This window comes from Ictidomys tridecemlineatus, chromosome X (genome assembly GCF_052094955.1).
Source record: "Ictidomys tridecemlineatus isolate mIctTri1 chromosome X, mIctTri1.hap1, whole genome shotgun sequence".
NCBI classification, from domain to species: Eukaryota; Metazoa; Chordata; class Mammalia; order Rodentia; family Sciuridae; genus Ictidomys; species Ictidomys tridecemlineatus.
This window is the reverse complement of record NC_135493.1, coordinates 83,449,098-83,471,459: the sequence shown is the minus strand read 5'-3', so window position 1 is coordinate 83,471,459 and position 22,362 is coordinate 83,449,098. Positions and strand designations below refer to the sequence as shown.

Sequence of the window (22,362 nt, the reverse complement as noted above, 5' to 3'; positions counted from 1 at the left end):
CTGAGCTATATATTGACTTTCTTCCCTAAAGTTAGCTTGCTGTGCAGTAGGAGACACCCTCAGATCAAATACTTGAACTGGTTTTATAGTTTGTGTGAAGTGTGGATTTGTCCTGCATTTAGGGTTTCCAGTACATTGTTATTGTCCAGGTTGTATGCACTCTCAGGCTTATGTTACGCTTCTGGTGTCTGGTTTTCATCCCTTTGTTGGGGAACCCCATTGTTGAGACTTGCATTATGCTTTCCTCTGCATTGCCTTTATGAATCTTTGAGCTGTTAAGATTTCCCTTCACTTCTTTTTTTTAAAAAAAAGAGAGAGTGAGAGAGGAGAGAGAGAGAGAGAGAGAGAGAGAGAGAGAGAGAGAGAGAGAGAGAGAATTTTTAATATTTATTTTTTAGTTCTCGGCAGACACAACATCTTTGTTGGTATGTGGTGCTGAGGATCGAACCCCGGCCGCACGCATGCCAGGCGAGGGCGCTACCGCTTGAGCCACATCCCCAGCCCTCCCTTCACTTCTTTATTGGTTCTCAGAGCTTTTTCTCCCTTTCTCTCCTTGAAATATACTCTGTACTTTGTTGTCTGACTCCTTTCCTTCACAGATTCACACAAGGGGAACTTCAATTTCTCCATCTCGCTTCCTTGATCCTCGACTATTTGAATCTTCAGGAGCTAGCAAACTTTGGCTCTAGCTATGCATCCGCTGTCAGAGAAACACGGGGGTGAGGGACACAGTGAGCAAGAATTGCACCTTTATGCTGTCCACACCTCCAATTATCCTCTTATGTGTGGATTCAGCAATAACCAGTCAAGGATCATTCAGGTTGTCAGTGGGAGGATGCAATGCTTAATTATTCCCATCCAGCCCCTGACACGTGGGGAACTCTCAAATCTCCCTTTCCTCTGCATGGAGAGGCAACTAAAGCCTTGCAGCCTTCCCTCAGAAAATGCATATTGGATGTGTGCATTTCCACTAAACCTGGTTCTAAGCAATTTATAGGAAGAGACAATGGCTTATTGGACTTCTAGTGATGACAGCTATCCAGGGAGCAGGCATAAAGGAATGCTCCTGAAGATTAGTGGAAGAATTTCCGATTTTATATTTCTGTCTCTCCACTGCCAGAGTGACAGGATAGTCGCAATGGGCTGCAGGCAGAACCAGCATTTGAAGGATAAATGTATGCATGTGTTGGCAGTTCCAGGAAGGAACCGTAAAGGATTAACAACTATTAAAATAGTCTGGCTTTGGTCTATGTCATGATATCTCTCAAATATTGGCCCAGCAAAACAAAAATATTTTTTCCAATTAAAGTGTACCTTCCTCTCAATACATGTTGCCACTTCAATTACTAGTCATTGGATTATTTGCCGGGGGGGGGGGGGGGATGGAAAACCCATGTGCTTCTTTTGTCCCATCAAATTTGTCAATTTTTCACCATAAACCCAAATGAGACAGGTTCAGTGTAAACACTCCAATTGCCAATAGAGTTAGGTCTATACACTTTGAAGCCCGACATGGGAAGCTATGGCTAGGAGAGGGCTATGGATAGCATGGTTTTTAAATAAAATCCAAGGATCTTCTCTCCCTGTTTAGTTCAGGTGCAAGTACCAGGAGATCACAGCAGGATTTAGGGAATACAAGGGTTCATTCCTGAGGAGAATATTTGGTAATCATACTTATGGAGAAAGAGGCAATCTCATCACACAGCAAGGCTCTCCTAGCAGGTGGAGCAGGCTACCCTTGGGTAGGATAAAAATGCAGCCCTCACAGGCCCTCTGCTCTAAGCTGGAAACAACTATTTGTGCCAGGGCCTGGGTTGTGTGGCAAGCTCAGGATAGGCCATGGAATTCTGGGCCCAACAAGAATTCTAAGGAGTCAACTACAAGTCCTGAAATGGCTTAAAAAAGTGCTTTAGTCTTTATTTTACCGGAGAAGCAACAGGGTTGTAGATAATCTTCCATTTGTAAGCAACTGGGTAGGGCACCGGCTGTTTGAGCAAACTAAAAAGAGAAGCAACTCCTCTAACCCGATGAAGGCTATGAAGCCAGTCAGCAACCTAGGGCCTCTCAGCTCCAAATTCACCCTTCAGTGTATGTTCTCTGATAAAGAAGGGATTCTTTAAGCATCTCTACTTCAGAGCAACACCAAAGAGCAGTATGCTATGCTTTCTTAGTAGAGGGCACTGGTGGGATACTGAAAGAGAAACTAATTGGCCCTCCTACGATTTATAAATGGCTTTCACAGTTGTGGATTTGAGAATATTTTTGGTGGTCTGTCACAGACATGGGCCCTCAGCAGTTGTGTGGATCTGATTTGGTCTGTTGATAAGTTTCTTGTGGCTTTCTTGGTAAGATCACCCTGTGTTCCAAGTCACCTGTCCACAGTTTCTCTCTACATATTTACCGCCCCCCCAAACACACACACACATACTCAGTTTTATGCGGTCCTTCCATCACTGCAGCACTCTTGATACCAAGATCCCGGTCCCACCTCCACCCCCGGCCCCCACCTCCACCAAATTGTAGCCACTATCCACACGGCATTTTTACTCCAGGCTTCTCACTGAGCCAGGACTCCTCAATCCTACTGCACATCCCCATATACATGTCACCAGCTATGCACCATCCCCATACTACAATGCTCTGGGGAGTTGCTCTGTGACTATACACCAATTCCGCTTCTGTACTCCACCTCTGGCACTGGCAAAACAGAGGAATTCTCCACCATCCAGCAGATTCTTTTTCAATCAGGTGTGAACTCCAGTCTTGGGGAGTTGCCCACATTCTGAGATTTTCTTTCTTATGGAGCCCCTACTCCAGAAAACTCCACATGGTGTTTTCTTCCATCTTTTATTAAAACTTATATGATAGTTTTATAGCTCTTTTTTTTTTTTTTTTGTATTCGACTTCCTTGGTCCAGACTGTAAGCTTCCTATGTTGTGATTGGATCCAGATTGCTACAGAACACAACATCTATAGCAAATATCATTCTTAACAACGAGTTAATAATTTTTCTATGTTCATATATGAATACACGACCAGTATAAATTCACAACACGTAAACAACCACAAGAATGGGAAGTTATACTCCATGTATGTATTATATGTATAAATTTTTCTCTTTGAGAGCTGCTTCAAGTAAGGATGTCCACTGTATTTACTTCTATCCAATAGTCCTGGGGTGGGGCAGGCAGTGGTCCCAGAGAGACCAATAAAGGAAGAAAAAGAATAAAATGTTAGGAAAGGAAAAAGACAGATGGGCATTATTTGCCGATGTTATGGATGTGCATGTAAAATTTTCCAAGTGTTTTATTGGAATCGATAAAGGAGCTTAGGAATTTGTGGGATAAAAAGTCAAGTAGAAAAGCCTAACATATGGAGGCTATCATGCTAAGTGAAATAAGCCAATCACAGAAAAATAAAGGCTGAATGCTCTCTCTGATATGCTGATGCTGACTCACAATAGATGCGGTGGGGGTGGGGGCGGAGTGTAGGTTCACCAGATTGGATGGGGGGTGGGGATAGGAGGAAGGGAGGGAGGATGGGAATGGGAAAGATAGTAGAATTAATCAGACATAACTTTTCTATGTTCATATATGAATGCACGACCAGTATAACTTCACAGCATGTAAACAACCACAAGAATGGTTGTATGCATGATATGTTAAAATGCATTCTACTGTCATGTAAAACTAAAAGAACAAATTAAAAAGGAAAGCCTATCATATATTTCTAAGCAACACATTTTAATAAGTGAAATTGACCAAATTATGCTATGTACATATATGACTACATCATACTGAAGTTCGCCTTTATGTAAGTCTATAAAACACCAATTGAAAAAATCTACAAATAAATAAAAGGAAGACCAGGAGAGTAGAGGAGAGGAACAGGGGAAGGAGAAGAAGAGGAAAAGCAGAAGTAGTGAGGACTCAAGGGTAGAAACTTATGTATTACATATGTAGGATAATGTCTAATTGAACCCCAACATTATGTATAACTAGAAGACTCTAATAAAAACATTCAAAAACCAAAAAATCCAAAGATAGTATTTGCTAAATATGATATGCCTAGGATAAAATGTCACATGTTCAGAAAAAATGTTATAAAATATAGTCACACTCAAAGAGATATATTATTATTATTATTATTATTATTATTATTATTATTATCATTATCATTGTTATTATTACCAGAGATTGAACCCAGGGGTGTTTAACTAGTCAGCCACATTATCAGTCCACTTTTTTAATGTTATATTTTGAGTCAGGGTCTTACTAAGTTGCTCAGGGCCTTGCTAAGTTGCTGAGGCTGGCTTTGAACTCAGTCCTCCTGCCTCAGCCTCCACAGCTGCTGGGATTACAGGCATGTGCCATCAAGCATGGCTTCAAAGAGATATGATTAAAAGAAGAGATATGCCTTAGACAGGAACCAAACATGTAGTACTGAAAAGTAGTCAAATCTAAAATATCAACACAGTCCTAGTTAGAATCCCACTCTGAGAGACCCTCGGCCCTACAACTTTCCATGATGAATTGATAACTTAGGTACAATGAAATGGACCCCAAATAGATAAGGTACATTTGAAGACCAAGGTAAAATTGACTCATTCTATCCAAATACCAGGATTGAATATTGGTCTTTGGTAATTAAGTTAGTGTTGTATTTCAAATACTTAAATAGGTCCGTGGCACATAATAGAGTGTATAGGAATTAGCCCAACCCTATGTCGATACTCAATTAATGGCACCATAAACCAGGTAGAAAATGGAAGACTTTTCAACAAGTAGTTCACTGAGAAAACTGGATATCCACATGAAAGGAACCCTATTCACCACCACCGTACACAAACTTCAAGTGCAAGTGGATTAAGACCTGCCTGTGAGAGGCAAAACCATGTAAATTTTAGAAGACGATACAGAAAATAATTTTTGGCCCAGTGTTGCTTAAAACAGAAAAAAATCTCTTAAAACATATTAAGAAAGTATAGTATTAAACTGGGCACAGTGGAGCATGCCTGTAATCCCAGGGGCTTGGGAGGCTGAGGCAGGAGGATTGTGTGAGTTCAAAGTCAGTCTCAGCAATTTAGCAAGGCCTAAATTAGTGAGACCCTGTCCCTCCCTCCCTCCCTCCCTCCCTCCCTCCCTCCCTCCCTTCCTTCCTTCCTTCCTTCCTTCCTTCCTATCTATCTATATCTATCTCTCTCTATATATATAGGTGAGGATGTGGCTCAGTGGTTAAACACCCCTAGGTTCAATTATTCCTGGTACCAAAAAAAAAAAAAAAAAAAAGTGGAATCACTAACCATGAAGAAAAGAATGATCAGTTTGACTGTATCATAACTAGGATTTTCTGTTCAATAAAACAGAGCCCAAAGCAAGTGAACACACACACACATGCACCCACACACTCACACACACACAAGGGAATAGCACAGCCGCACTTATGGACCGGTAAAATTAAATCAGTAAGCACAAAATGGATAATGCATAGGAAATTTTGTGGAAAGAGTTAAATTTGGTCCAGTCCTCCCACAGAAAAGCAAACCCCAAAGGTTCATAAACATGATAATGTGATAAAGCTTATTATATTTGGGGTATTGTCCACAGCCATGTTGGCAAAGATTAAATGCTGGCAATATTTAGTGTAGGTGAATAAATAGGCCAGAGGGATGTCTATGGGCTGCTGGTGTGGTTGAAAATTGGCACAACTACTACAGAAAACAGTTTGGCATTGCTTTGGAAAGCTGAACATATGTATATCCTATGGATCAGTGATTCTATTCTGGGATGTATACTCCGGAGAGGCTTTTACCCATGTGTTCCATGAGAAATGCACAAGAACAGACATAACAGCCAAGAACTAGAAATGACCCTAGTGTCCATTTATTGTAGAACGGGATGGTACAATCACATCACAATCACTAAGTTTATAAGCACAGACTGGAACGCTAGTCAACAATGGAGACAAAGGATTTACCCGAAGCTGCTATGAACAACATGGATGGGTCTCTTACATACGAAAACAAAAAAAAAACATACAATAAACGCTGAAAGAAGAAGCATGCAGTGTGATTACATTTACATAACTTCATATAAAATGCATTGTTTAGGGATGCATACAAAAGTGGTAAAGCTATAAAGAAAAGTACTGAAAAGATTATCACAACATCAGGATAATGACTATATATCCACTGGGACGATGTGGGCTATGATTGGGAGGAATAAAGTGGCTGTGTTCTGGAAGGCTGGCAATGATCCGTTTCTTGACCTGGTTCCTGATTTACATGGGTGTTACTTGTATAAATCATCTAAACCTACAGTGTGTTTTATTCAGTCTTACATAGCTCAGATTTTAAAAATGCTTACTCCAAGAAAAAATGTAACAGAAAGGAAAATATGGGTTGTAGAAATAAATCTTGATGGGGTTTGAATTGTTATGGATGAAGAAAATGTGATTTTTCCAGTCCGGAGACCAGCAAGTGTCCTCTATCTCTCAAAGGTGAGGGGGGCCAGGGTTATTTAGATGCTAAGTACCCCATACCTAATCCTCACCCTAAACCTTTCTCCTACCAGACATTTCACCCTATATTTATGTTAACTGCCTATGGCAAATCAGTTGGAGGATCATCATCACTAATAAGATCACGAGGCATCAAAGGTCATGTCATTACAGTAAGACTGGGCAACCACACTTCCATGAGAGCAGGTACCCCAGTTTACTGCATTTCCTGTCAGTCCACAGGCATCCATGTGCTGGAGAAACTAGAGTAAACCAAAGAATATCTTCATTGTGTTGTGAGATTGGACATGAGCTTTATCATGGTGATAATGGTAACTGATGATGGAAGGGCAAAGAGTTGGTTTAGGTTGAGCACTGTACAGGGAGAACCCAGGTGCAGATTAGGTTTTCCAGATCCCAGCATAAATTGTGTCATTCTCCAGGCTTAGCATTTCTAAGCAGAATTGTGCTAATGTGTTTTGGCCCCATCTCCTATTCTATTCTCTGACAAAATCCTATGTGGAAAATATTTCCCAAGACCTTGCTTAAGATAATTCAGAGTATAGAAGTTTGAGTAGGGGCATCTGCAACAGAAATCCTAGCACTGTGGTAATTTAATGGTGACACATACTTCATTTTCTCAGAAATTTTCTCTCGTCCATCAATCCATCCAGCCAGTCAGCCTGTCAATAATTTTTAATCCACAAAACGTATTAAGCAACATGCTTATTGCCAGGAGAGGTTGGGGTGTGTTCATTTAGGTATATACAATGTGGTACAGATTTACGTTGCTTTTATCGGATAGAAACCTAGGTACTCTAGAACCAACACTGAATGAGCTGTCATTTCCTCATTACCTCAAAAGACCATCTTGATTACTTACTAATATAAACTGTGGAACTTATTTATGCGCATCAGGCTCTGAGTCTGGGCTTCCTATTTGTTCCAGAAACCCAGTACCAGAATATTTAAATCACTGTGGCGTTAAATACGTTTTAATATCTGATAGGGCCACTTTCTGCGCATTGCACTTTTTTTTTTTTTTTTTCCCTCTCAGGAACGTGTTCGGGCCCGCGGCAGGGGGCGGGGTCGCGCCTCCGCCGCGGCTCCGGTTCCAGCCGAGCCTCACGGACGCAGAGATGGAAATCCCGAGGCTGCTCCCGGCTCGCGGGACAAGACAGGGCAGCGGCGGTTATTGCCCCGCGGGCGGCGGCGGGGTCCACCGAGGCCCTGACCCGCCGGCTGGTCAGGCCCCCGCGCGGCGCCTTCTACTGCTCCGGGGGGCCCAAGATGGCGGGCCCGTGCCGCGGAGCGAGGAGGCCCGCAGGGCCTCACGGGGCCGGGGCCCGGGCCCAAGCCCGAGCCCGTTGGCGCCGAGGCCGAATCACCCGAGCGGCGGCGGCGACGACTTCTTCCTGGTGCTGCTTGACCCGGTGGGTGGCGACGTGGAGACCTCGGGCACCGATCAGGCCGAAGGGCCCGTGTGGAGGGAGGAGGCCGAAGCGGGCCTGGGGCCCCAGGGGGACGAGAGCGGCGCGAACCCCGCGGGCCGCCCTGCGCTGGGCCCCCGCTGCCTGTCCGCGGCCCCGGGCCCGGCCCCGGTCCCGGTCCCCGTCCGCGTCCCGGTCCCGGTCCCGATCCCGATCCCGGCTCCAGCCTCAGGCCCGGGCCACGGGGCGGCCTTCGCAGGCACCATCACTATCCATAACCAGGACCTGCTGTTGCGTTTTGAGAACGGCGTCCTCACCCTGACCACGCCCCCGCTGCCGGCCTGGGAGCCGGGGGTCGCGCCTTTCCCGCAGCCTGGGGGTCTAACTGCCCCGCCGCCAGCTGGGTTCCCGCACACCGCGCAGTTGGGTGACTGCCCAGAGCTGCCGCCTGAGCTCCTGCTGGCCGAGCCGGCGGAACCTGCGCCGGCCCCGGCTCCTGAGGAGGAGGCTGAGGGCCGGGCCGCCGCCCAGAGCCCTCGCGGGCCGCTGGGCCCGGCCCCAGGCGTGGTGCTGTACCTGTGCCCCGAGGCGCAGTGCGGACAAACCTTCGCCAAGAAACACCAGCTGAAGGTGCACCTGCTGACGCACAGCAGCAGCCAGGGTCAGAGGCCCTTCAAGTGCCCCCTGGGCGGCTGCGGCTGGACCTTCACCACGTCTTACAAGCTCAAGAGGCACCTGCAGTCGCATGACAAACTAAGGCCTTTCGGCTGCCCGGTGGAGGGCTGTGGAAAGAGCTTCACCACTGTGTACAACCTCAAAGCACACATGAAGGGCCATGAGCAGGAGAACTCCTTCAAATGTGAGGTGTGCGAGGAGAGCTTCCCCACGCAGGCTAAGCTCAGTGCCCACCAGCGCAGCCACTTCGAGCCAGAGAGGCCCTACCAATGTGCGTTTTCCGGCTGCAAGAAGACGTTTATTACCGTGAGTGCCCTGTTTTCCCATAACCGCGCCCATTTCAGGGAACAGGAACTCTTTGCCTGCTCTTTCCCTGGCTGCAGTAAACAGTATGACAAGGCTTGTAGGCTGAAAATTCACCTGCGGAGCCACACAGGCGAGAGACCTTTCCTTTGTGACTTTGAGGGCTGTGGCTGGAATTTCACCAGCATGTCCAAACTCTTAAGGCACAAAAGGAAGCATGATGATGACCGGAGGTTCACGTGCCCTGTAGAAGGCTGTGGGAAATCTTTCACAAGGGCCGAGCATCTGAAAGGCCACAGCATAACCCACCTGGGCACAAAACCTTTCGTGTGTCCTGTGGAAGGCTGCTGTGCCAGGTTTTCTGCTCGTAGTAGTCTCTACATTCACTCCAAGAAACACCTGCAGGATGTGGAGACTTGGAAGAGTCGTTGCCCTGTCTCCACCTGTAATAAACTCTTCACATCCAAGCACAGCATGAAGACCCACATGGCCAAAAGGCACAACCTTGGCCAGGATCTCTTAGCTCAGCTCGAAGCTGCAAATTCTCTCACGCCCAGCAGTGAGCTTACCAGCCAGGGACAGAATGATCTCAGCGATGCAGAGATAGTGTCTTTCTTCTCTGATGTGCCTGGCAAGAGTTCTGCTGCAGTGCTGGACACCGCATTGGTCAATTCTGGAATCCTGACTATTGATGTGGCTTCTGTGAGCTCCACTCTGGCAGGGAATCTGCCTGCCAACAATAATAATTCTCTAGGGCAGGCTGTGGACCCTCGGGCCTTGATGGCCACCAGTGACCTTCCTCAGAGCCTGGATACCTCTCTCTTTTTTGGAACGACAGCTGCTGCTTTTCAGCAGGGTCCCTTAGATATGGATGATGTCTCCAGTGTAAGCGTGGGGCCACTGGGGTCTCTGGGTTCTTTGGCAATGAAAAACTCGAGTCCAGAGCCCCAGACTTTGACACCCAGCAATAAGTTAACAGTCGACACAGAAGCTCTGACTCCTTCAAGCACCCTTTGTGAAAACAGTGTTTCAGAACTACTGACACCAACCAAAGCGGATTGGAATGTACATCCTGACTCCGACTTCTTTGGACAGGAGGAAGAAACCCAGTTTGGATTCCCCAATCCAGCAGGAAACCATGGTTCTCAGAAAGAAACAGATCTTATCACAGTGACTGGCAGCCCATTTTTGGTATGAATCAACTCTATTTGTTACTTGCCATGTGGCTTACTTTATTAACACTCAACTTTGAGGGTCTTCTGGACTGAAGGGTTTGCAGAAGAACACATCCCTGGACTACAAGCTTGGAGATTTAAATTCTGATCTTGAGTCTGGAACTGACAAGTTCTGTGACCCTGAGCAAGTCACTTAACCTATCTGAGCCTTAATTTCCTTATTTATAAAATGATGTGCTTTGAGTGCATTGTTTCTAAGCTCTTTTCAGTGCTTTTATTCCTTTTAATGTATGCTTTCTTAAAAGTTTGGGACACCTTTCAATGATAATATTAATTTTTTAAGCATCTATATAATTAAGTTATATTATAATGAGCATCAATTTACTTTGCAAACAATTTCAACTTATGAATGATTTGATTCCTGCACATTCCTGCTCTTTTATTCTTAATTTTGTGAGAATTCCAGGTATGAATTCATTTATTCATCAGTATTTAATATGTTTAAAGATTTAGGCCTCTTTTGAAAAAAATCCATCATCATCCTTAGTATCAACAGTAATTCCTTAATATCAGTAAATATCAGCCACATTTTCCAACTTTCAATTTTCTCATAAATACTACTTGTTCTATTATTTTTTTATAATTTAGAATTTAGATAAGTCTCAAGTATGTTGTTCATCTATAGTTCTCTTTCTACAATCTTTTTCTTTCAATTTTATTCATTGGAATCATTAATTTATTTCATATCAACAACTTGCTTCAGTCTGTTTTGCTGATTACATCCTTGTGGTAGTGTTCACTTTTCTCTAGTTTCTTTTTTCAGTTTAGTAGTTAGCTCTATGAGACTCGATCAGATTGAAATGATTTGGGGGCATGAATGTTTCATGGGTCATGTTGTGTTCTTCTATTAGGTATTCATAATGTCTGGTTTTCTCCCTTTTTGTGATTCTATCAGCTGCTGATGATCAATGGATTAATTCATGATAATTTTGATTCTGATATGATGAATTGTTCTTGTAGAATTACCAACAATTAGGGGAAGAGGAAATGCTGCTTGAAGTACTTTCAAAAGTTTAGAAGAAATAGTATTAAATGCCAAAATATTTTCTTAACTAGAAATAAAACTAATAAGAAAAAAAGTAAAAAATGTGTTGGCTTTTATCACTTTTTATCTTCTTGAGCTTTTTTTCTTGATGGGAGTTTGTGTTGTGGAATTGCCAGCCAGGTCTTTGTCATGAAACAGTTTCCAGTTTGTGCTCTGTGGTATTGGACAAGTGGTCTTGAATAAGATAGCATCACTGAGCCTCAGTTTTCTAGCTGTTAACTGATCATACAATGAATGCATGCACATAACAACCTTAGACTTTTCTTCTGCTCCAGTTCCCAACATATAAGTAAATATACTATGTATTTTGGCATATTTTGTTGAATTTATATTATCGTTTGACTCTACAAGTTCTTCTGATATAAGGGAGAAATGTGATATTAATCCTATTCTTGTGCAGACAATAAAAATTTATGTTGTTTAGGGTAAGTAGGAAGAGGAAATTCTATACCTTGTATTGAGTGATTTTTCTCCCCAGAATTGTTGTGGGAAATGCCAGAAATAGAGACATTGCTCACATGTTTATTTGCATATGTCTGGATTCGATCATTTTGTCAACATCTTTGCTGTTTTTGATGTCAGGCTTCTAGGTGACTGTTGTAGCCTACAGTTCCATGAAAATCTGATAATGGAGCAGAGGACTGTGGTCTGGGGAGTTCATTGTTTATGGTTTCTAAGAGCTGGAGGAAAGGAAAGATTGGATCTGAATATTGTGTAAACTATGTTTACAGAATTTGCAGTTTGTGGAACACCTTCACAACTTGTGTCTTGTCATTTAAAGCAACCCTGTAAAGTAGTTGTTGCAAAGTCTGTATTGTGTTTCAAATTATAGTTTAACCAATTCATATACTGACTGGTTTTTGGCTATTACTGACAATTTTATATATAGCTTCAAACAAGGAAGAGACATTCTTTTCACCTCTCCCTGTCTACCCATACAACTTTCATGATTCATTCCTGTGTTGTAACTTGTTGCTCTTTTCCTTTAAAGTTTCTTTTACCATCTGCTTATTTCCTCCCCACACCACTTCCATGACTGTGCATTCTAGTCCTTTCTTTCATATTTTTTAATGAATAAATCTCCTTTTTGCCACTATCCCTCAGACATTCTCCTCATGGAAAATTTTCTTACAGTTTTTTTCTCATTTGCCAAGTGTACACTACAGTACTATATGTACAGTAAGAGGTTATTTTCAGAGCTTAGATAATTCTTTGTGTATATATGATTCAGATCTTAAAGGAGGTTATTTTCTATACAGTTCAGATGAGAAGTTGATTTTTGTTTCATTGTTTCCATTTTTTAAAAAAGTTTTTGCCAGGAAGTTCTGCTAATAAGTCTTATTTGCTCTGGTGTACTAGTTTAGTAGTGTTTGCATGTAGATGTCTGTGGATGACAGTTATTGTAGCACTTTGGAAGTGCACTAAAAATGTGCCACTATCAAATGTTTCTATATTGTGTGTGTGCTAGTACACGCACGCGTGCACACAAACACACATACATTTTATAAGTGGTTGTATTCATTTAGTGAAAAAAAAGTAGACATACTTTAAAAAAAACTTGGAGAAATGCTTGGAATTTCATTGTGTTCACCCATTCAAAGTTTTCTCTCTTTGCTTTGGAAATATTTGTACCCGTAAGAGATATTTCAAAAATGTTATTCATTAAAACCTCTTAAATAACCACTATTTTTCATGTCTAGCAAATGAGTATGTCAAGGACTAAGATGAATACACAAATAATAAAAGTCAAATAAATTGTTAAACATGAAGAAAATTTAATGCTGTGACTATATTTTTTAACTCCCTAAATCAACTTCCTTCTAATAATTCATAATTATATTCTTTCCTATTTATTCCTTGAATTTTTCAAAGATTAAGTGCTACTTTTATTTTTTAAATAATTTGCTTTTTAAAAATTTTTTAGTTGTATATGGACATAATAGCTTTGTTAATTTATCTTTATGTGGTGCTGAGGCTTAAACCCAGTGCCTCACACATACTAGGCAAGTACACTACCACTGAGCCACAACATCAGCCCTGTAAATGCTACTTTTCTTAAAGATAATAAATTTTATTTGTCCATGGGTTTTATTGAAGAAATTTGTTCAAATTGTTTATCTTGGTTTACAGAGTGGTGCAGACCAGCAATCAAAGCTGCTTGGGAGGCTGAGGCAGGACAGCAAGTTTGAGGCCAGCCTAAGCAACTTAGCCAGACCCTGTGTCAAAATAAATATGAAGAGGCCTGGGAGTATAGATGAATGGTAGAGAGCCCCTGGGTTTATCCCTTATACCCTCAAAAAACAAAATTAACAAACCAACGATTTATCTTTCAACACCCTTTTCTAGAAAAAATACAGAAAACAACTTTGTGCTCTCAAGGTAAGACATTTAATATCTGTTGTTGGTGGCATGAAGCTGCCAACAATTCTTTTGATTTTGGTGTAGATTTTAATATTAATTTCTTTTCTTTTTGCTTCTTTTCAAGCACTGGTTTGTTAAGAATTTTTTGCAGTTTAAAAAACAGTTATATGATAGCTTAAAAAGAAGTCTGTTTCTAAGGGTTGTTTTTATTATGTTGGTTGTGAGTTTAAAAGTATATTTGCCTTAGTGATCTTACCAATTAATATAATTAATATAACAAAATGATTTGAGTAGTAAGCATGAATCATGGATAGACTATGAAATTTATTTGTCTCTGTGATCTAAACTACTTATGTTCCTATCCAGGAAAAAGATAAGAAGGTAATTTGTAAGCTGCAGATTCACATAAATAAATCTTTACTGAACTTAATTGTGCAAAATACAACATTATATTGAGGCTTCTATGAGAACAGTAATATAAAACCATGATTTTTGAAGAAATTGCAATTGATAAGAGGAGATTGAAAAATAATATGTTAAACTGCTGAAGAAAAAAGTTTAAATTGGTACCAAAATGATGGAAAGTTAGAAAAAACAACAGAATAATATGTTGTTTATTGTGAACACAGATGAGTCAATGAATGTTTTAACAGAGGAGTCATATCATGAAAATTTTGTTTTAGAAAGGAAAATTTAATGAAATTGTACAATGAGGATTATTGGGAAGGCTGGAATGAGAGAGTAAAATGGCTTTTGTAGCAATTGACTTGTGATATGATGAAGAATGAAGCTAGGATTGCAGAAGTGTCAGTGGAATTGAAAAGGAAGGCACAGATTTTTTATACATCTACAATACTTAAAGAGGGATATTACTTGGTGCTCATTAGGGAAATAGATAGGTAAGTAGATAAGTAGAGATGAGAGAGAAAGTAGGACTGATAACTTAGGTTTCCATGGAGGTTATATAATCATATTTTTACTAATATAATTAGAGAAATAAGGAAGAGTCCTTTTGTTCATAAGTATATAAAGATGGTGGCTTCAGTTAAATAATAATTGATAAAGCATAATTATCCTTCATAAGCTACCAATATTGTGATTTATTCACTTTTTAGAAGACAGCATATGATCAGTTCCTGTTTCTTGACATCCTCAGACACACCCAGAATTATATACACATTTCTGATCCTCTCTTTTCCTTTTAAATTACCAGAGGCCTCTTCATCTTGTCATCAATGATCTAAATCTGTACTGACCAATGTGGCACTTACTTGTCATTTGGGCTGTTAAACCTTTGAAGTATGGCTAGTGAGAATGAGGGACAGAATTCTTCATTTAATTAATATAAATTTTAGTTTTAAAACTGCAACAAAATAAAAACATTTTTTTCTGTTAAACATAACTCTATTGTTAGATAGGATTAAATTTTACTTTAGCCATATAAAATTTGGCATACAAATTGAGATGTACCAAGAATTTAAAATAACAACCAGATTTTAAAGGCATAGTACAAGAAGCTAAAATATCTCATTAGGATTTTAATACTGATTACATGATGAATAATATTTTGCTTAAAGAAAACACTAAAATTAGTTTCTTTTAACTTTTTAAATGTGGCTACTAGAAAATTTAAAATTAAACAAATGGCTCTTTATTTGAAAAACAAAATTATATAAGTTTATATACTTATAGAGGTATAAACTTATATACTTTATAAGTATAAACATTCTTTATATTTTTATTGGACCACACTTCTCTGGTTTTAACATTCCTTCCTCAGACTATGCTCTCTCTCATATCTGTTGAGAACTTTTTCCTTTACATAATAGAATAGTGGCTATTCTATTATGTTTAAGATAAAATCCCCCACAAAGATATGTATGATAAAGGGACGCTTATAATTCTTCATGAAAGCATTCTAGGACTGAATTTTACCTGTATTTGTTTCAGTTGGAGCAGGTAACTAGGATTGTGAAAAGTCCAATATCCCCTGATCTTTAGAGAAACGGATTTCTTGGAGCTCCTTACTCATAATCTCTTTTGCCACTAGAGAAAATAATGAGCCAAGTAATGCCAGGAGAACCTAATCATAAGAACTCCTACCATAGTCATTTCTATTTTGTATTTTCCATTCACTGAGACAAATCTAGATGGAAGGTAACAAAAAAAGTGAAAAATTAATGAATAAGTGCAAATAACTCTCCAGGAATTACACTATATTTGTACATTTGATAGGAATTCTACATCAGCAACTAAAATTATTCCTCATTATTGTTAATTGCTTATATTTGAAAATGTACAAAATCCTCTAAGCTATCAATATTTCTAAAGAAAATATCTTAGTTCAGTATTTAAAAATAAAACAAAATGCTTGTAACCCCAGTGGTTTGGGAGGCTGAGGCAGGAGGATCGCCAGTTCAAAGCCAGCCTCAGCACCAGTGAGGTGTTAAGCAACTCACTGAGACCCTGTCTCTAAATAAAATACAAAATAGGGGTGGTAATGTGGCTCAGTGGTCAAGTTTTCGTGAGTTCAATTCCTGGTACCCCCCCCCAATAAAACTTTAAGGGAAACCTAAAAACACCAACAATCTTCAAGTCCATTAAGACCATTTTTTAAAATATTTGTCTAATAAGTCACTAATCAGCAGTTATTTATTGAGTACCTTTTATATGAGATACTGTGAGATAGTATGCATAAGTACAATTCATTATCCCATTAAAATATATATATATATATATATATATAGAGAGAGAGAGAGAGAGAGAGAGAGAGAGAGAGTATATTATATAATGGTTATTGTCCTTATGTTCAAATATATGATCTACATGGAAAATTATTAAAACCAATATATAACAGAGTTCTAATGTGTATATCACCGATTTTCCAGAATAAGGAGTATAGATTTCTGTGTGTAGACACAAATTTGATAAGAAGAAAGCAATACACAGAATATCAAAAATTTTATTTCATCAAAATCTGAAATTTCACTTAAGTTATAAATATTTGAACAAAAGTGTTCAAAACTGAAATTTCGAGAGGCTTCTGAGAATTAGGTTTGTAATTAGCAGAGTATTGAAAAACAATTATGAAATGGGCTTTATTTTATTTTTTTCTGAATTGCAGTCTTTTATTTAATGAATTTTCTACCTAAATGTGATCATAGAACATTTATACTCACACCTCTCATTTAAGGAATTATAAATGTCATAAAGCCTACATTATGTATGTGAAATTCATTATGTCCTTATAAAATATGACTGCCAAATTTACTACTATGGAAAAATAATGACAGTACTTTGAAGATAATCTTAAAATCTATACACACTAGCTATAAGAAAGGAAGCAAAACTTTCTTTAATATGCAATTTTAATTCATTCTTTTTGGTTATACATCACAGTATAATTTATTTTTATAAAATCATACAAGCATGGAATATGTCTTATTCTAATTAGGACTTCATACTTGTACACAATGAAGGGATTCACTTAGGTATTTTCATGTATGTTCTTAGGAGAATTATATTAGATTCATTCTATTGTCTTTCCTGTTGTTATCCCCGCTCCCTTCCCTTCATTACCCTTCATCTATTCTACTGAACAACTCCCCCCTCCTTTATTGTGCTATAGCTTCCACATATCAGCAAAACATTTGACCTTTGGTTCATTGGGGATTGACTTATTTCACTTAGCATTATAGTCTCCAGATCCATCTATATACTGGCAAATATTTAATAAGAAATTTTAAATATCCCACATGTAAATCTATCACAAAAAAGCAACAAAATTAACAGAATTTCAAATCTCATTTCTTTATAGCATTATATCAAAATGAAGCAATTTACTTTTTTTTCTTTTTAAAGTTTTATTTTTTATTTGTTCTTTTTAGGTATCCATGACAGTAAAATCCATTTTGATGCATTTATACAAGAATGGAGTATGTGTTATTTTAATTAGGATCCCAGTCTTGTGGATATACATGATGGTGAGATTCACTATGGTGTATTCATATTTGTACATAAGAAAGTTATGTCCGATTCATTTCATTGTCTTTCCTATTCCTATCTCCCCCTCCTTTCCCTTCATTTAGTTTAAACTAGACTAACTTTGCTATTTAGTTTACAAAATAGAGGAGGAAGATCATTTCATGATGACATTCGGCTCATGTGACAGAAGGAAACTGGCCACACATGTGTTTGGAAATCATCTAGAACAGAAAGCCCTAAAGGAAATTCCAGTGAATGGAGCAGCCACAGTTCATCCCAGGTTAGTTTCAGCTTTAGTGCAGCCACAATGAGTACTTTCCTGTTGAAAGTGCCAACATTAGTTAATACCAACTCAAATCAAGTCTTAGCACTTGCAAGTTGTAAGAAGATTTAGCATTTTTTCCCTTAAATTCACATGCTATTTTGTACTTCTTGGAACTCATTATTAATTTTTATTATAATTTAGCAGGAATTTCATCAATTTTCATATTTTATAATAATAGAAAAACTTGGAAGAAATAAAATCAGGGCTTTGTTAACATTATTTAGTTCAAATTTTTAATTGTAGCTTTGGAATGTTGGCTACTTTGAAAAAGGTGTCAGTTAAGAAAACTTCCCCCAGTATTCACAGATCAATGCTAGAACTCCTGAAAAATAATGAATGAGGAATGAGAAATTTGGTAAGTTACAAAAAAGTGTATGATTTTGTGGTTTTAAAATTATCTCTTTATATTTATCAAGTTTGTTACTAAATATAATCTTAAATACTGAATAAAGACATAGAAGACTTTAACTTTTTTATTTTTTTTATTTTTGTGGTGCTGGGGATTAGAACCCAGGGCCTTGTGTATGCAAGATAGGCACTCTATCAACTGAGCTGTATCCCCAACCTGTAGAAGACTTTTAAATTCCATGTATTACAAAGTCATCAACTGAAACTTTAAAAAAAATAGCTACTGGGTATTATGTTTTATTTTTATAAAAGCCATTATATATATATATATATATATATATATATATATAATGTAATATGTATGTATATGTATATATATAAATTGTAATATATAATATTACAATATAATATACAATATTGTATATATACTTTTTTGTGTGTGTGTGTGCTGCTGAGGATTGAACCCAGGGTCTTTTGCATGCAAGGCAAATACTCTACCAAATAAGGAAGTGCTCCATTGTGTGTACAATGAATGAAAGAGCATATTCTGCTGTCATGTATAATTGATTAGAACAAATAAATAAATAAGCAAATTTTAAAAAGGCATTTGATAGCATTTAAATTGTGAAATCCAAATATAAAATATATAATCCTTGAATATTATATTTCATATTTTATTTAGAAAGAGATGCTATGATTCATTATATATTCTTTAACCACAACAAAAATATTTCACAATGGTGAATATGTGGATTTCAGCCAATTAACTTTCCATTCATATGTTCCTTAGAAGACAAGGTAAAAAGCATTATGAATTTTTCTCAAAGTTTGGAAAAAGGATATAGTATGGGATGGGGATGTAGCTCAGTGGTAGAGCACTTGCTTAGTATGTACTAGGCTCTGTACATACAAAAAAGAGATAATTTTACAATAACACCAATTTTTAAATTTTTATTTAATTTTTATATTTTTGTCTGGGAATCAATGGTTCTTTTAATTTAAAAGGTAATGTAAATACCTCCTTTTGTAGAGGAATCTGATCCAATAGGATTTTTTTTACTCTGATCAACAGCATCTGGACAGAAAGAATAGAGGCACTTTTTGAATATTCTCTAGAATTTTGCTAGTACACTTAACAATATAAAGATATCAAATAAGGGCTGGGGTTGTGGCTTAGAAGTAGAGCACTCGACTACCATGTGTGAAGTCCTGGGTTCAATCCTCAGCACCACATAAAATAAATGAATAAAATAAAGGTATGGTATCCAACTACAACTAAAAATAAATATTAAAAAATATATAAAATAAAAATATTGAAGTATTATTTATTGTCCTGATACTGGCTATATAAGCAATCAATCAGAATACATTATAACACAGTAAAGACAGAAATTTACTTAATTTAGTTTCTTCATATGAAATGCCAAAATATAGTCAAATTAGGTGTTTATTATTTTACTTGATATTCCAAACAAATGGAGCTTGAAAAGAAATGTTCTTTAGAGTTTTTTCTTTTCCAATTACAGTGGATATTTGACTAAGATTATTAAAACCAGTAACTTACTTTTAAAATTTCCTCCTTCCCTCTTAATAAAATAATAATAATTATTATAATTATTATTATTATTAATATTATTTTATGGGAAAGGCAGTCTCATGCCCACAGTCTTTTTTTTTAAAAAGAGAGATAATTTTTTTTTAATTTATGTTTTAGTTTTCGGCGGACACAACATCTTTGTTTGTATGTGGTGCTGAGGATAGAACCGGGCCGCATGCATGCCAGGCAAGCGTGCTACCGCTTGAGCCACATCCCCAGCCCCCCACAGTCTTTTTGACTCCCACAAATGCGTGTAAGTACAGACCTTGGGCCTAGAAAACTTCCTTACTAAGGGATAAAAAATCCAGATGACTTGTGCTAGGCTTATCACATGTGTGATAATTTCCTCTGTTGTAGCTTAATGTGTCTCTTTGATCTTTTAAAGTGTGTGGATCACATGGCACCTGCAGATAGTGATATCATATCTGTCTTTCCTGGGAAAGGGATGATGTCCTTTCTCTAAGGTAAGGAGTGTGCCCTAGGCAAATTGTCCTGTCAGCTGCCAGAAGAGACTGATAGCCATGTGAAACCCACACACATGATTGAAGCCAAACTTGTTGTCTCTTCTCTGTGTAAGTAAAGTATTACTCCATCCAATACTTGACTATATTGTGCTTTCCTTGTTGACTCTAATACCAATATGTAATGTGCATCAGTGTTGGGAATCCTCCCCTGGGATTGGTAACTTGTGCATGGTATTTTGTACAACATCATTATTATTTTCTGATAAGAACACTTAACAGATGACCTGTTTTCTTATAAAAATTTAAGAGTATAATATAGTGTTATTCACTATAGGCCTTTTGCTGTACAATAGATCTCTAGGACTTATTTACCTTGTATAAGTGAAAATTTGTACCCTTGGATACTACTTCTTTTCCTCTCCTTTGTAAAAATGCAATTATGCTCTCTGCTTCTATGAGTTTAAATTTTCCATAAGTGATATCACATAGTATTTCTGAATTACTTTATTTGTAATTGAATTACTTTATTTGTAATTGAATTTATTTGTAATTCAATTACTTTATTTACTTATTTAATTTAGCATTATGTCCTCAAGTTTCATTCTGTTTTCACAAATAGCAGAATTTTGCTTTTTTTAAAGGTTAAATGATATTCCTTTGTTTATATATACCACATTAACTTTATCATTTCATCTATCTATAGACATTTATATTGTCTCCACGTCTTGGCCCTTTGAATGATGTTGCAATGTACATGGGAGTGTAGGTATCTCTTTAGGTTCCTGATTTAAATTCCTCTGAACATATACCTGGAAGTGATATTGCTTGATCATATGATAACTCCATTTTACATTTTTTGAGGATCCTTCATACTGCTTTCCATCCCTGATGAATAATGTTGTTGAACACCTTTCATATCTTTTGACCATCTATATACGTATTTTGAACAACATCTGTTCACTTCATTTGCCCTTTTTAAATTGGATTTTTATGTTCATGGAGGGTAGGGGAAGTTCTGGGGATTGATTCTAAGCCTTGTGTATGATAAATAAGTGTTCCACCACTGAGCTCTATTGGAAGCTCTTTTAAAAAAAATATTTTGAGAAAGGGTCTTTCTAACTTGCCCAGCCTAACCTTGAACTTGGCAGTCCTCCAGCTGCAGCCACCTGAGTAGACAGGATTATAAGTGAGGGCCATTGTTCTTGGCTAATTTGTGGTTTTCTGTTTGTGTTTTTTGTTTATTTGTTTGGTTTGCTTTGTTTTCCTATTGGATTATGGGAATTCTTGATATATTTTGGATCTTAACCTTTTATCACATATGTGGTTTTTACAGATTTTCTGAAATTCTATAGGTTGGCTTTTTGTTTTGTTGCTTTCTGTGCCAACTCAACTTTTAAGTTTTACTTATTTAAGATTTAGTGTGCAATCTGATAATTCGTATATGCTAACATTGTAAAGCTTTGTTTTCATTATTTATTTTAAAATTTTATCTCAAATAATTACATAATTCACGGTTTTTCATATTTACAGCATATTTTAAATGTTTATTGATTTTTTCAAGAAGTATTTAGGATGTAATAGGTATAATTATGTATGGGATACAGTGTGAAAAATTAATATATGCATGCAATCTGTAATGATTATATATGATTAATTAGCATTTCCATATATTTAATCATATATAATTTATTTCTGTTGGGAACCTTCAAACTCCTCTAGTTCTTTATAAAATATATAATAAGTTTTTATAAAATATAGTCACCCTACTGTGCTATTGAACATTATTCTTATTCTTTCTGTGTAACTATACATTGTTTACAATTATCCAACTTCCCTCCTTCCATTCTGCTATTCTCCTAAACTCTAGTGAATAATGTTCTACTCTTCACTTCTATGAAATCAATTTTAGCTTCCACATATAAGTGAGAATATGTTGTATTTGTCTTTTTATGCCTGGCTTACTTAACTTAATGTCCTCCTAGTCTATCCCTATTGATACAAATAAAGGATTTAATTATTATTATGGCTGAATAATATTCAATTGTGTATATTATTAAAGAATAACATACATGCAAAGAGTGCACAAATATAAGTGAA

General features: G+C 37.7%; 1 protein-coding gene and 1 long non-coding RNA gene across 2 annotated transcripts; both read left to right on the top strand.

Moving 5' to 3' along the window:
• Positions 1 to 7,543: 7,543 nt before the first annotated feature.
• Positions 7,544 to 12,960, top strand: Zxdb (zinc finger X-linked duplicated B). Its single transcript, XM_078034799.1, has one exon. It carries the CDS (start codon positions 7,638 to 7,640, stop codon positions 10,101 to 10,103), a length of 2,466 nt encoding a protein of 821 aa, XP_077890925.1. The 5' UTR covers positions 7,544 to 7,637; the 3' UTR covers positions 10,104 to 12,960.
• A 3,715-nt stretch (positions 12,961 to 16,675) lies between these two features.
• On the top strand, positions 16,676 to 20,398 carry LOC120888483 (uncharacterized). Its single transcript, XR_005732153.2, has 4 exons — positions 16,676 to 17,530; positions 17,664 to 17,811; positions 19,919 to 20,054; positions 20,187 to 20,398. It is a non-coding gene; the product is annotated as an uncharacterized LOC120888483 (long non-coding RNA).
• Positions 20,399 to 22,362: the final 1,964 nt, after the last annotated feature.